The sequence below is a fragment of the Taudactylus pleione genome, unplaced genomic scaffold (genome assembly GCF_031769625.1).
Source record: "Taudactylus pleione unplaced genomic scaffold, aTauple2 ptg000350l, whole genome shotgun sequence".
In the NCBI taxonomy this organism is placed as follows: Eukaryota; Metazoa; Chordata; class Amphibia; order Anura; family Myobatrachidae; genus Taudactylus; species Taudactylus pleione.
The window spans coordinates 1,956,381-1,971,070 of NW_028284751.1; the positions used below are offsets into that span (position 1 = coordinate 1,956,381).

At 47.8% G+C, this 14,690-nt stretch overlaps 1 protein-coding gene across 2 annotated transcripts in view; it reads right to left on the reverse strand.

The window, feature by feature from the left end:
* The window catches only part of TXNDC16 (thioredoxin domain containing 16), a 138,185-nt gene that overhangs the window by 60,249 nt on the left and 63,246 nt on the right, over positions 1-14,690 (reverse strand). For both annotated transcript variants that reach the window (XM_088444172.1, XM_088444170.1), the window contains 5 exons: positions 6,965-7,121; positions 5,514-5,680; positions 3,328-3,388; positions 3,104-3,215; positions 2,697-2,843 (listed from right to left, as the gene is read on the reverse strand). In XM_088444172.1, coding sequence (XP_088300298.1) covers positions 2,697-2,843; positions 3,104-3,215; positions 3,328-3,388; positions 5,514-5,680; positions 6,965-7,121 — 644 coding nt within the window. The remainder of the gene's footprint in view (positions 1-2,696; positions 2,844-3,103; positions 3,216-3,327; positions 3,389-5,513; positions 5,681-6,964; positions 7,122-14,690) is intronic.

Consider the following 14,690-nt stretch of genomic DNA (forward strand, 5'->3'; position numbering starts at 1 on the left):
CAGAAAAAAGTCATTTGTGGCTTCATAAACGCGTGTTTCCCACTTTGCCCAAATGTACAAGGGCAAATGACATAGTGCATCAAGATGGCAGCAAGTATGGCGCGCCATGACGATAGTACCTGGGCGCAACAGGCAGCGGGTGAGCTGCAATCATTGGGGCAGGGGCTCAAGCAAGGACGAATCATTCCACCTCTAAGGCACTGTTGGATTCTTTGAGAGCAGAGGGAGGCTAGGGAGGTGAGAGGCATCGCTGAGCCCCTACTCACACTTTGCTATAGGCATGAAGACGTACTGTCAGGTAGCATAGTTACTTGCGGAGTGAAGGCTAGAGGCAGAACAGCGCCGCACTCAGCACTCAAAGCAAACGAGGGATTTTCAGGTCGCGGGACGATATATGTAAACGCGAACATCACATGTCCTCTGTTGTGGTGAAGACCAGACAGCGGCTATATTCTCAAATCTACGCTCAATGCCCTCTTGGCGTTTGACCCCACAGATGGTTATGCAGAGGATTTGTGCTGTGCGCCTCCCAAAAACGGACAGTCCTGGTGCTCGGTTATAAGCGCAGCTGAAAATTTTATTGACATACGTGTCGTGTTTTGCAGTTGTATGTACGTAACTAAAAGACACGCGGAAAATAAATAATAAGAAAGGACTGACCAAATGAGAGATACACAAACACAGAATGTGTGTAAGAGAGGGACAGACAGGGAGAGACAGAGGGCCTGATTCAGAGCTGAACGCTCTGACCAGAGCGCTTGCTCTGAATCAGGGCCCTCCTCCATGAAAATGGAGCGGCCTTCTGGCCGCTCGCATAGCTGTGGGTGACCACCCACAGCATATGCGAGCGGCCATAAAGATGGTCGCGATGGTCTTGACCATCGGACTTGCAACGGAGACCCTGCGGTAGGGTCTCCCTGCCGCAAGCCCGGGAGTGATTTTGGCTCTATCAGAGCCAAAATCACTCCCACTGACATCACTAGTGATGTCAGTGGGGCCGGCTTCAGACGGTAGGCCTTCCCATGGGAACACCTCCATCTGGCATGCATGCCCCCGGCACGCCCACCAAAGGGGGCGTGCTGTCAATCAACATCGACAGCACGCCCCCTTTTGTGCGAGACCCGGAGCGATGGTGAGCCCGTCGCTCACCGGGTCTCGCGCATGCGCACGACGGAGCTCCCTCCGTCGTGCGCATGCGCAGTGGGGAACATCGACCCGCTTGCGAGCGTCCTGCCGCTCGTGAGCGGGTCTGAATGACCCCCAGAGCACGATTCATGGGTGGATGCATTTAGAATACTGGGCTCTTGCTTTATACCTGTGCACGTGTCCCGATGGTTAACACGGGGGGACGCAGATCGGAATTGCGATGGCATCCAAGGCGGTGACTGGAAGTTGGGTGTGGCTTTCATCGGTGGGCGTGTCAGCGGGCGCGCCGGTGTTAGGGACTGCGTCGGAAGACGCACTTCCGCTGGCACTGGCAGCCTTGTCAGACACTCATAGCCTTGTGCTGATGTCCGTTGGTGCGGCCGATGTCCGCTCGATGTTGCGACTATTTGCACACCCTAGCGGATTACAGCGGCAGCTGGTGGCCGTCTCAGTAGACAGATTATCAGTGTGGTATTAGCATCAATTCTCAGTAGCGAATAAGACTGGAAGAAAGAGAGCAAGAGAGAGAGCGAGAAAGAGAGCGAGAGAAAGAGCAAGAGAGCGAGAGAAAGAGCAAGACAGCGAGAGATAGAGCAAGAGAGCGAGAGATAGAGCAAGAGAGCGAGAGATAGAGCAAGAGAGAGCGAGAGATAGAGCAAGAGAGAGCGAGAGATAGAGCAAGAGAAAGAACAAGAGAGCGAGCGAAAGAACGAGAGAGCGAGTGAAAGAGCAAGAGAAAGATCAAGAGAGAGAGCAAGAGAGAGAGAATTAAAGAGAATGCCATAGAGACAGAGGGCCTGATTCAGACCTGCTCGCAAGCGGGTCAATGGTGGCCCAGTGCGCATGTGTGGCGTGCGCAACGCGCTTGCGCGAGCCCCGTAGCGAGTGAGACCTTCAGTCGCTCCGGGGCTCGCAGCAAAACGGGGCGGCTGTCGATGTTGATCGACAGCTTGCCCCAATTTGTAGGTGGGGAGGGGGGGGGTGGCTGAACAAACTCAGGCATTCCCGAAGGAACGCCTGCCGTTTGTGTGCGTCCCTACTGACATCACTCGTTATGTCAGTAGTGGGCTTCCTGCTCTATTAGAGCAGGAAGTCCACTCGGCATTGCGAGTGCTGAGACCCTACCTTGGGGTCTCCTCGCAATGCCGATGGTCGCGATAATCGCGACCATCTCCTGCCCACTCGCACTAGCTGTGGATGGGCACCCACAGCTTAGCAAGCGGACAGGAAAAAAAATTAAAATAAAATACTCCCCGCCCTGATTCAGAGCGTGCGCTCGCAAATAGCGAGCGGCTCTGAATCAGGCCCAGAAAGTGCTATCATGGTGCCAGAATAAGAGAGAAAGAGGGGAATAAAGTACAAGATTTTATGTTATACGACAAATTATACAGAAATATTTAGTGCATGCCTCTTGGAGGACCCCTTAGCATACATGATGTATACACTTCGCTAGTGCAGGATTAGCGTAAAGTTAAACACTCTGACATATATTTACACTGTCACATCAGACTGACTTGTACCCCCGGGAAGGAATGTGTCTCAGGACTTACAGCTCATGTAGAAGAGGACCGCCGTATGACCAGCGCTGGAGAAAACCGTCTTGAACGTGTCATCTGTCAGCTCCGGTACCAGCTGCAGGGGCAGGGTGACCTCTCTGTGCCTGTATACGGCCTCCGCCGCCTCGTCATCCTGCACCTCTGCAGTGAGGGAAATATGCAGAGACTAAATATTTACATGGGACTGACACATGTTTCACTGCGGATCCCACAGGGAAAAACTAATAGCAATGTTACAATCAAGACTACATGACAGGAGCCATTCATAGCCCTGACTGGAAGTGAGGGGACTGAGACCAAGAACAAATGTATTGGGGGAGGGGGGGGGGGTATGTCCTAATACACCTGCATGGGGTAACTTCTGCCTGCTATGACCCTGAACGCCTTGTGCTGTACACTACCTGGGTCGCCTTGTTTTTCCTCTGGTTTGTCAGACTGTTTTTCTTTATTCAGGCCTATGAGGTCTAGGATCTGCTGTGTCTCCTCCAACAAAAAGTATTTCACTGGCACGTTCTGCAAGCATAAAGCGGGAGCCACAGTCACAGCCCGCAGCAGGAAGGGGTTAGCGGCTGTGGGGCGTTACGGGGCGTTGCGCTGCTGAGATAGATACATAACACACACTCACTTCCTGTGCCCTCTTCACAGCAACGTTGGAGACGGGAGGAATGTGTACCCCGGCCTTTTCCCTGAAAGGAGAAAATGTTTTATTATTTCATTATCATGCTCTTTTATATAGTCTGTACTACCTTTTCTACATTATAGGTAAGAGAGTAATAAATCATCTTTGCCATATGAGGTAAAAGTTACTTTTCCTTACTGAGAAAGTCCGAATCAGAGCTGTAACTAGACTTTTAGTTGCCCTGTGAGAGAAAGAGCATTGCCACCTCCCCCTCCCCTATTTTTCAAATAGGGACATAATATAGTGCACCTGAGAGAGGGCCATGGCCTCATGGGGAAGGGCCAGGGAAGAGATAGGGGAGGCCAGGAGATGCTGGGGATAAATAGGGACATAATATAGTGCACCTGAGAGAGGGCCATGGCCTCATGGGGAAGGGCCAGGGAAGAGATAGGAGAGGCCAGGAGATGCTGGGGATAAACAGGGACATAATATAGTGCACCTGAGAGAGGGCCATGGCCTCATGGGGAAGGGTCGGGGAAGAGATAGGGGAGGCCAGGAGATGCTGGGGATACATAGGGACATAATATAGTGCACCTGAGAGAGGGCCATGGCCTCATGGGGAAGGGCCAGGGAAGAGATAGGGGAGGCCAGGAGATGCTGGGGATAAATAGGGACATAATATAGTGCACCTGAGAGAGGGCCATGGCCTCATGGGGAAGGGCCAGGGAAGAGATAGGGGAGGCCAGGAGATGCTGGGGATAAATAGGGACATAATATAGTGCACCTGAGAGAGGGCCATGGCCTCATGGGGAAGGGCCAGGGAAGAGATAGGGGAGGCCAGGAGATGCTGGGGATAAAAATAAGAGGAAGCTACAAGTGAGAATGATAATAAACAGAAAATTAACAGGCCCAAACAGTGCCCCCTGTCCTGCGGTGCTCTGTGCCATGGCACTGGTCGCACTACCCTAGTTACGGCCCTGGTATTATTATTATTATCGTTTTTATGGTGCCACAAGTGTTCCGCAGCGCCTTACAAAGTACATAACCAAAAAAGTGATTTACAGTACAATACAATGCAGGACAAGGACATGGCTAATAAACATTGATACATTAGCGACCATAACACCCAGATAAGCAACAGAGCATAAGCAACTAAGTGTTAGGTGCCCTAGTGGGGAGTAAGAAGTAGATAAAAATAAAGTAAGGAGAAGCACAAGAGGGTAGAGGGCCCTGCTCGTAAGAGCTTACATTCTAAAGGGAAGGGGAGAGCAGCCTTTCTAGTCGTGTGCTGCCATGGCGTGACTTGGGATGGCCGAGGGTCTTTTCGTGTGACCTTTTTATACTGTCAAATGCGTCTTATTTGCAAAGCGATGCAATTAGGATGCACGAGCAGCTTCTGCTGATTAAAATGGTTCGATGTATGTGGACACATCTGTATATTATAGACTGCCCTGGAGGCAGCCACAGTGCAGGTTATAACAGCATTTTTGTGTTTTTGGCACATTTACGTTATTTTTTTTTTCAGCAGCCATTATGCTTTGTCAATGACGGATTACGCTAAACACGTTTCACTGCCTTTGCTATGGAGAACACAGTTCCGTAAAACCTTTGCCTGGTTCTGTGCCTGGCTGTGAAGTTTTCCCACGTTACAGAAGTATGGTTTGGCCTTCGGTGTTTCACGCAATTTCACGGTCATGACGCGCCCTCAGTACACTTATCCTGCGTGAAAACGCCCAGCTGCCGCTCATTTACCCCAGCACACCTGTAAGAGGAGAGGTGGCTGAGAAGCGCACGCATTGCCCCTAGAATACGGAGCAGCCGCGCACTGCAAAACATTGCAAGGTCTGTCTGGAAAAACCGCCAAATGTGAATGAGGCCCACAGGGTGGAACGCTATTCCGTGGAACGGCGAGGCCGAAGCGGAGATTAGAACTGCAATTTGAGAAACTCTCCTTAAATGAATCTGCTGCCTACTTACTTCATTGTGCATGGCACTGCCAGGAAGATGATCAGACTGCTGAGCTGCAGATCATGGCGACTCCCTACCTCACCCATTTACTAGTGTGTACGGTGGTAACAGCCCTTTAACGTGGCATGAATACATGGAATGATGCAGGTATTTCATATCGCAAACGTTTCATTAGACTACTGATAGCGGAATAAACATGTTCTTATAAGTAACTAGGATGTTACCTCTGTAATGTTGCCACGCCGGCTTTCCCCATCAGCTGCCAGGCCACGTCCTCTGCGGTGTCCCTGTCAGCTTGGTAGGTCTCCTGCTGGCTGAGGATGAAGACCACGGGCAGGCCGAGCTGGAGGTGAACACTGGTGAATTTATCTGGATCACCGGAAGCCTCAACCTGGAAACCCACATTAGACGCAAGTATCAGTGGCCGATAGCCGCACAACCACAGCGCTCTGAGTACAGGTTTTCGCTTTATACCTGGAGCCAGACATTTAGGTCCTGGTACAGAGCTGCTCTGCATAGTTTTTCCCCATACACAGAGTTGTACGCCTGCTGTGGTGCGCGCTATCCCAAACTGTACCCTTGATTCTGCACCAGTCGTCATCATCATCATCATCAGCTCGCCCTATCCTTGCATAGCCTGCAGATGCGTCGCCACGCCCGCACTATACTAACGCCCCGTTACAGCACAGTTGCGCCTCTTCAGTCACGTGTAGATGTAACTGAAATACGTATACATCTGCGTTGAATTCAAGACAATCTCCGTATGTTCTACTCAACATCAGGCCCTTACTAACGCTAGAGAACATAAAACAAAGAAACAGAGGAGAGATAGGTCAGAGGCGATAGGACAGTAAATTATGAAAGTAGGACTGGCGCTACCAGTAGGCGAACTTAGGTGGTTGCCGAAATCACCAATACTTAGGGGCCACCTAAAACACTGAATGACAAAGTTACTCATTCAGTGTTAATGCCCTCTGCAGCGCCACCACATGGAGGGCCAGTCATTAGCATGAAGTAGGAGCAGCCATAACTTATCACATGTGAAGCTGTTGTCTGCTGCTCCCCCACGTCAGTGATGCTCCCCCGCGTCAGTGATGCTCCCCCGCGTCAGTGATGCTCCCCCGCGTCAGTGATGCTGCCCCGCGTCAGTGCTACGCTGGGAGTATGGCGCTTGGCTATGATGTCACAGCCACATAGTCCCAGGAGGACAGATGCCGCTGTTCCCACCCCTGCCCTGCTACAGGAAAACATAAATCGAGCGCCGTTCCGACAAAAGGCAGTCACCAACAGTATGCTCCCAGGGCTTGTGCTGACCCTTTATGAGAGTTTTCAACAGAGTTCACAAAGGTAAAACACAGCAGGATTATTTATGTGAGAAGACACATTGTGGGACTGGAGGGGGCCTAACTAACAGATAACACAGTCATGTATTTATTATAACATACATAATAGGGACTTACACAGTCACATAGCTAAAAAAAAAAAAAACTGCATAACACAAACATAATGCTATAACTACATAAAAGTAAACAAGACAAAACCGCACCCCCACACAAAAAGGCAAAAATGTATAAAGAAATAAATTGGTGGAATGCGTATTACAAAGGGTAGCTGGATGCCTTCCCCCATTTTGTCTCTTGTGTAGTAGTGCGTCTTTGCAGTATCCCATACATACCACTAAAGGGGCCGCCATCAGCGTCAGAAACCGATGGATATTTAGTGTAGTCAGAGGTGGATCCAGTAAGGTTCTGCGACATTTTTGGGCGATATCCGTCAGTGATTTGCAATGGCAAAAAGCAAGTTTTGCAGGGACTAGGCTGTGGTCCTTAGGACTGTAAGGGAATAGAACAGAAAAACAAAAATACAGTATAAATAGTTACATTTTAAACAGTATGGCGGAAATACTAAAGGACGGGAATTCTCCCTATTCCAAAGCTATAACTCTTTTTTTTATTTTTCCTCTGTATTTATCAAATTTAATATTAAGAGAAGACTGTATATAAGCATTCCTATTATAGGACTGTAGATGATTTCCATGACAGTGTTACTGAGTGTGCCAGCAGAGCTTACCATCTGGTACAGTTCCATTGGCTGACATAATCCTCTCACAATACAATACCGTAGGGGAGGTGCCTAATAGCAGGGGGTGTGTCCAGGCCGGTGCTACCATTAGGCAGCTGCCTAGGTCGCAGGAACCTCAGGGATGTCCCTGAGTGCGTCTCTCCCATCCCTTATCGCAAGTAGTAAGATTGTGCTGTGTCTGTATTGTTAATTGGCTGTCCGGTACCCAGACAGCTGGGTTATTTGAGGCTGGTGGCTACAGTCGTTGAAGAGAACAGAGCGGCAGGGGTGATCCCTTCCTTCCTGCTGTTCTCTTAAGCTGGGTACACACTGGAGCGATATCATTCTGATTTGGCCGAATCGGGCATATCGTGCAGTGTGTTATGTGTATGCCCGATTTGAGCGGTTTCACAGTCGTTGGTATGGCCAACCGGATGATATCGCATGCTGAGCCGTGCAAGGTAATGAAGGATGGAATGAGGGATTGTTCTGTCCTTCATTACATCGTTCTGATGTGTACTGCGGATACCCGTCGGCCGCCATAGCGTCCGGGTGGACATTGCTGCAGTGTGTACCCAGCATTAATGTCATGTGACTACTGCAGTCACATGATACACGGTCACACTGCAGGGGGTTCCTGACCTTCCTGCACAGCCGTGGTGATGGAAAATCAGATAAGAAGGACCGATGGGGGACATAGTGTTGGGCAGGGTTCCAGGTTAGGGAAAATCTGGCAGGCAGAGGGGCATATATGAAAAAGACTGGTAAGCAAAGGGGCACCTGAAGGAAATGCAGAAGGTAGAGGGGCATGTGTGGTAAAAAATGGTGGCAGTAGTGGGTATTTTGGGACCTGGTGGCATGTGAAAGAAATTATAGTGGACAGGGGGTAGCATGTCAGGGAAAAGCTGTTGGGAAAAAGGAATGCTAGAGTGCTAGGGCATGTGAGGATATCTGGCATGCAGGGGGCATGAAAGATAGCTGGTATGCAGGGGTGCATGTGAGGAAGGTTGACATGCAAGGGGGGGGGCATGTGAGGAATGCTGATATGCAGGATGGCATGTGAGGATAACTGGTATTCAGGGTGGCATGTGAGGAAAGTGGGTATTCAGTGAAGCATGTGAGGACAGCTGGTATTCAGCGAAGCATATGAGGAAAGTTAGTATGCAGGGGCATGTGAGGAAAGTGGGTATTCAGTGAAGCATGTGAGGACAGATGGTATTCAGCGAAGCATGTGAGGAAAGCTGGTATGCAGGGGGGCATGTGAGGATAGTTGGTATGCAGGGGTGCATGTGAGGATAGTTGGTATGCAGGGGGGCATGTGAGGATACTTGGTATACAGGGAACATGTGAGGAAAGCTGGTATGCAGGGGGGTATGTGAGGATAGTTATTATGCAGGGGGGTATGTGAGGATACTTGGTATACAGGGAACATGTGAGGAAAGCTGGTATGCAGGGGGGCATGTGAGGATAGTTAGTATGTAGGGGCATGTGAGGATAGTTAGTATGCAGGGGGGCATGTGAGGATACTTGGTATACAGGGAACATGTGAGGAAAGCTGGTATGCAGGGGGGTATGTGAGATTAGTTATTATGCAGGGGCATGTGAGGATAGTTGGTATACAGGGAACATGTGAGGAAAGCTGGTATGCAGGGGGGTATGTGAGGATAGTTATTATGCAGGGGGGCATGTGAGGATAGTTGGTATACAGGGAACATGTGAGGAAAGCTGGTATGCAGGGGGGTATGTGAGATTAGTTATTATGCAGGGGCATGTGAGGATAGTTGGTATACAGGGAACATGTGAGCAAACCTGGTATGCAGGGGGGTATGTGAGGATAGTTATTATGCAGGGGGGCATGTGAGGATACTTGGTATACAGGGAACATGTGAGGAAAGCTGGTATGCAGGGGGGCATGTGAGGATAGTTAGTATGTAGGGGCATGTGAGGATAGTTGGTATGCAGGGGGGCATGTGAGGATACTTGGTATACAGGAAACATGTGAGGAAAGCTGGTATGCAGGGGGGTATGTGAGGATAGTTAGTATGTAGGGGCATGTGAGGATAGTTGGTATACAGGGAACATGTGAGGAAAGTTGGTATGCAGTGGGGTATGTGGGTATAGTTAGTATGCAGGGGCATGTGAGGATAGTTGGTATGCAGGGGGGCATGTGAGGATAGTTGGTATGAAGGGGGTCATGTGAGGATAGTTGGTGAACAGGGGTATGTGAGAAAAGTTGTTATGTAGGGTGGCATATGAGTGTAAAGCTGACAGGTAAAGGAGGATGTGAGAGAAAAGTTGGTGGGAAAAGGAACATGTGAGGGAAAGCTGGTGGGCAGAGAACATGTGAGAGAAAAGCTGGAGAGCAGGGCGCTATGTGATGTTAAGGCTGGTGGGCAGAGAGAATGTCGAAGAACTGCTTGTGGGCAGGGAGGCGTGTGAGAGAAGAGATGACAGGCAAAGTGATATGTGAGGGTAAAGTTGGTGGGCAGAAAGCATGTGAGAGAAAAGTTAGTGAGCAAGGAGTAATGTGAGAGAAAAGCTGGAGGGTAGAGCGCATGTGAGAGTAAAGCTTGTGTGCAAAAGGCATGTGAGGAAAAAATTGGTGGACAAGAGGCCATGTGAGGGTACAGTTGTCAAACAGAGGGCATGTTTCCCAAAGAAACCAATCATCTACTAACTGTCATGTTACAGGATGTGCTAGATAAATAACAGTTAGAAGCCAATTGGTTGCTATGCACAACTTTACTTTATCTCTCTCCAAGATTTGATACATTTGCCCCTAGGTCTAGGATAGCACATAATACATTTAGAGAAAGAAAATGTTATTGTACTTTTAAAAAATATATTAAAATTATAGTCAAGCTACAGCAGGGGCATGAAGCGGCTGCTACAGGGCCTGGGCGGGAGGCACGGCTGCAAAGTTTACCCACTCACCCATGTCTCCTGCAAGGAGTATAACTCCCTATCTAATTTATTAGTGAATCATAGCCTTCTTATATACCTCGTTATATCACACACAATTAGGAAGACTAATATATTTTTTTTAAATATATTTTCTCATTTATAATACTATATGCTAATCACCATTCATTTAAACTTTGTATGTCAACGAAATAAGCAGATAGTGCAAACATTAGATCATATATAACCGTGATGCATATTTGCATATTGATTTGCTGATTAACCATTATGATTCTACATGATCTAATGTTTGCACTGTCTGTCTAGTTGACATACAAGGTTTAAATGAATGGTAATTAGCTTATAGGCCCAGATTTATCAACAAGTAATATTCTTGTTATCAATCTTAAATGGTGCTCCAACCACCCAGGGATATCAGTTAATAAGCACCTTTTTTCTTTTTCCAGGTGCTTATTAACTGATATCCCTGGGAGTGGTCCTGTCTCTTTAAGCCATGTTTAAAATGTGTGCCAGCTTGAGCCAAAGGTGGCAGACCAAGATCATTTATCTGGGAATCAGTGTAGGGACTGGCCAGATGGGAGTGACCGTGAAGCGGTGGTCAGCTTAACAAATTATGCCGAGTTTGTATGATATTTTTTATGTAGATGGTGTGGTCACATACCAAGGGCACCCCGGATGGTCGAGTGCCGTGGATTAAGCCTGTCGTTTATTTACATTTTGTGGTCACACTTGCTAGGGCACCCTGTTTTTCAAATGTAAGACAAACTTTTTTTCTTTTATTAACTGATATCCCTGGGTGTGGTCCTGTCTCTTTAAGCCAGGACCCACATTCATGTTTAAAATGTGTGCAAGCTTGAGCCAAAGGCGGCAGGCCAAGATCATTTATCTGAGAATCAGTGTAGGGACTGGCCAGATGGGAATGACCGTGAAGCGGTGGTCAGCTTAACAAATTATTGCAATATTTTGGAGCCAACATTCCCTATGTTTAAAGGAGTTGCAGTTTGAAAAGCATGTGAGTGCCGAGTTTGTATGATATTTTTTATGTAGATGGTGTGGTCACATGCCAAGGGCACCCCAGATGGTTGAGTGCCGTGGATTAAGCCTGTCGTTTATTTACATTTTGTGGTCACACTTGCTAGGGCACCCTGTTTTTCAAATGTAAGACAAACTTTTTTTCTTTTTCCAGGTGCTTATTAACTGATATCCCTGGGTGTGGTCCTGTCTCTTTAAGCCAGGACCCATATTCATGTTTAAAATGTGTGCAAGCTTGAGCCAAAGGTGGCAGACCAAGTTCATTTATCTGAGAATCAGTGTAGGGACTGGCCAGATGGGAATGACCGTGAAGCGGTGGTCAGCTTAACAAATTATTGCAATATTTTGGAACCAACAGTTTGAAAAGCATGTGAGTGCCGAGTTTGTATGATATTTTTTATGTAGATGGTGTAGCGTTCCCGCTAGGCTGTTTTAGCAGGGCGCGGCGCCCTGCCCTCTTTCTGGAAGGCAAAAAGCTCCCTGCCCTCCAGAAGGAGGACAAAAAGCGCCCCGCCCTAACAGCCCGCGGGAACCGTCTTCACCTGCGGGTCGCAGTGTCCCGCGGGTGAAGAAATGTGCGGTGACCCGGTCACCGCCGGAGAATAGATGCCGGGCGCATGCGACCGGCATCTATTCTCCCTGTCTGCAGGGCTTGGGGGCTGCCCAGAGTGTCCGAAAGTGCCGGGCACGCCCCCAAGAGTGACGAAAAGGGGACGCGTCTTATAGACACGCCCCCTTTTTGATGGCCACGCCCACTTCTCGGTCGCGCGCGCGCACGGACATGCCCTCTCTAGCTCCAGCGCCCTGCCTCCCGCCGGAGCTAGAGGGAACACTATGGTGTGATCACATACCAAGGGCACCCCAGATGGTATATATGATCCTAATGGACATGCTCTAACGTGGCCATAATCAAATTCTGCCCCTAATATTTAACTGGAGTAATTGATACACCTCTGGCCATTTCTACTCCTAGGGGTAAATTTACTAAAGTGAGAGTTTTTAGAAATGAGTTTTAGAAGTGATGTTGCCCATAGCAACCAGATTCTATTTAACATTTAACTAGCACCTTCTAGAACAGTGGCGCCAACCTTAATTGAGGTGTGAGCTACTTTAGAAAAATTAAACCTCCTAATGAGCTACTAAAATTGTAAGAGAAAAAATCTGGCTAATAATCGAATTATTGAAGTTAATTTATTGAAAATTTAATAAAAAAAAAATGTTTCATAGAAAACAACAATACATTTAGTTATTACAGTGATAATGTTGTACATTGTAAATACATTTTAAACACAGGCACATTTCAAAGTTAATTACCGGCTCCGAGGAGGTACTTGCAGTAGAGGAGCAAAAGATATAGGCAGGGCTGCTGTGTGATTTTCCGGCGGGGCTGGGCGGGAGTCACTCGCTCCGCCATAGTGTAGACTCCATGGGTTGAACCATGAGGAAGCACGTCAGGTGATTGCTGTAGAGACTGCAGCATCACCTGACGTGCTTCCCTGTGGCTCCACCCATCGCGTCGGAGGACACTTGGCAGTACTGCTGCTAGGTGAGCTACCAAAATTTAAGGCCGCGAGCTACCGGTAGCTCGAGAGCTACAGGTTGGAGACCACTGTTGTAGAAGATAATAGTTAGAATCTGATTGGTTGCTATGGGCAACATCACTTCTAAAACTCACTTCTAAAAGCTCTCACTTTAGTAAATGTACCCCTAGTATTAGTGAGGAGAGGAGCTAGTTGAGACTGTGACAGCAGCACACCATGCTGGAGAGGGGGGCCTGTGGAAAAATTTAGCCAGGGGGCCCATATAGGTTTTGCTACGACCCTGCTCGGAGAGTATTAATCTGATAAAACTTATAGAATGTTCTGTAAATATAACTTTATATGTTACGTATATTGAATTAACTTAGAATGTTGTTTCAGATCTGCAATATTCATATTAACATTAATTAAACATACAGTATTTTAAGCTTTTCCGTTTTTATTTTACGTTTTTAATGATAACTGATTTGAATTTTGTATTCCAAACTGAATATTTCTGGGAACCATACAATGGTGGATTTGGGCGACTTTCATTTATTAATTTCTGCAATATTATAGAGCTCGCCCCAACAAAACTCATCACTTAGTACATAACCCAGTGCAATAAGTTTTAGCAGCGCTAAGTGGTTTTCATGAACTTTGCCTGAGAAGGAGATAAATACCGGATGGAAACTAGACCAGATTAATTGCTAGGACTCCATTCACGTCTTCTCGTTAGCAGAATAGTGCACCCCACTATACGGCCTTTTTTAGTCATGATTGTTGGCCAGTAACCTGTGTTACAGTAATTCTCTCAAAAATACCTTTCTAAACGTTAGTTACCTATAGCATCAGCTAGGAATATGGCACCTAACGGCCTGATTCATTGCGGATCGCAACTGCGAATGCAATAGCGATTACCCACGCAGTCTCACTGCTAAGCCATTGCCACCGCAGCACAACATAAGGACGCCCACTTTACCTTACACACATCCGTAATCCTTAGCAAGACTGTGACACCATCGGTAACATGGAGTACCATCGCAGCCTCACGCACACTGGCCAAAGCTCTAACCTTACTCAGGAATTGTTAACCTTGTCGCTCTAGGAGTACTCAGGCTGCGTAAGGCATCGCAGTGGATCTTTTATGCATGCCCCGCAACGGCAATGAAACGCACTTGCACGCCTGCGTTTCGCTGACCACCCCCGCGTCACCACCCACAAATGGCACTTCCCGTCAATCATTCTGCGATCCGTCTGCGTAGTCACTGCGATTGCAATCCCGATCGTGGTGGCCGGTTCACGCACTGCGATGCATACGAAGAACGCAACAATTGCGTGGGTATTAGTTGCGATCCGTAATGAATCAGGCCCTAATTATTATTGCAATTATTAAATAAAAAAATTAATAAATTTGGTTTGGATATTTAAGTAAATGGGAGATGGGAACAGAAAACGGAGAAGAGAGGTTCACATGGCGCTACATTTAGTTGTCAAAAACATGCCAAGTTCTCCTTAGTCTATGGGAGAATCCAGAATAGGACAATTCCTTATTGTGTCAGATTTTCCCAAGATTCACTATCCACAGCACATTAGATATACTCTGTAGTGCTGGGAAGGGATTGCTGGTTTACAGTGAATTTATCGACTACATACAGTGGAGCAATTTAAGGGCTGAACCAATCGACAGTCATATCAAGCTGCTAGAAGACAGGGAGATAGGGAAATGCCTCATGCCTCAGTGGGGTCACAGTTTGGAGGTAACGCTTTTCCTGCTTCCTTACTGACTTACTATGATACGGACAGGAGTTGGGGGCAGGGCTATATTAGTAGTAGTCAGTGGTCCTGCCCCCTCACTGCAGGGCTGTG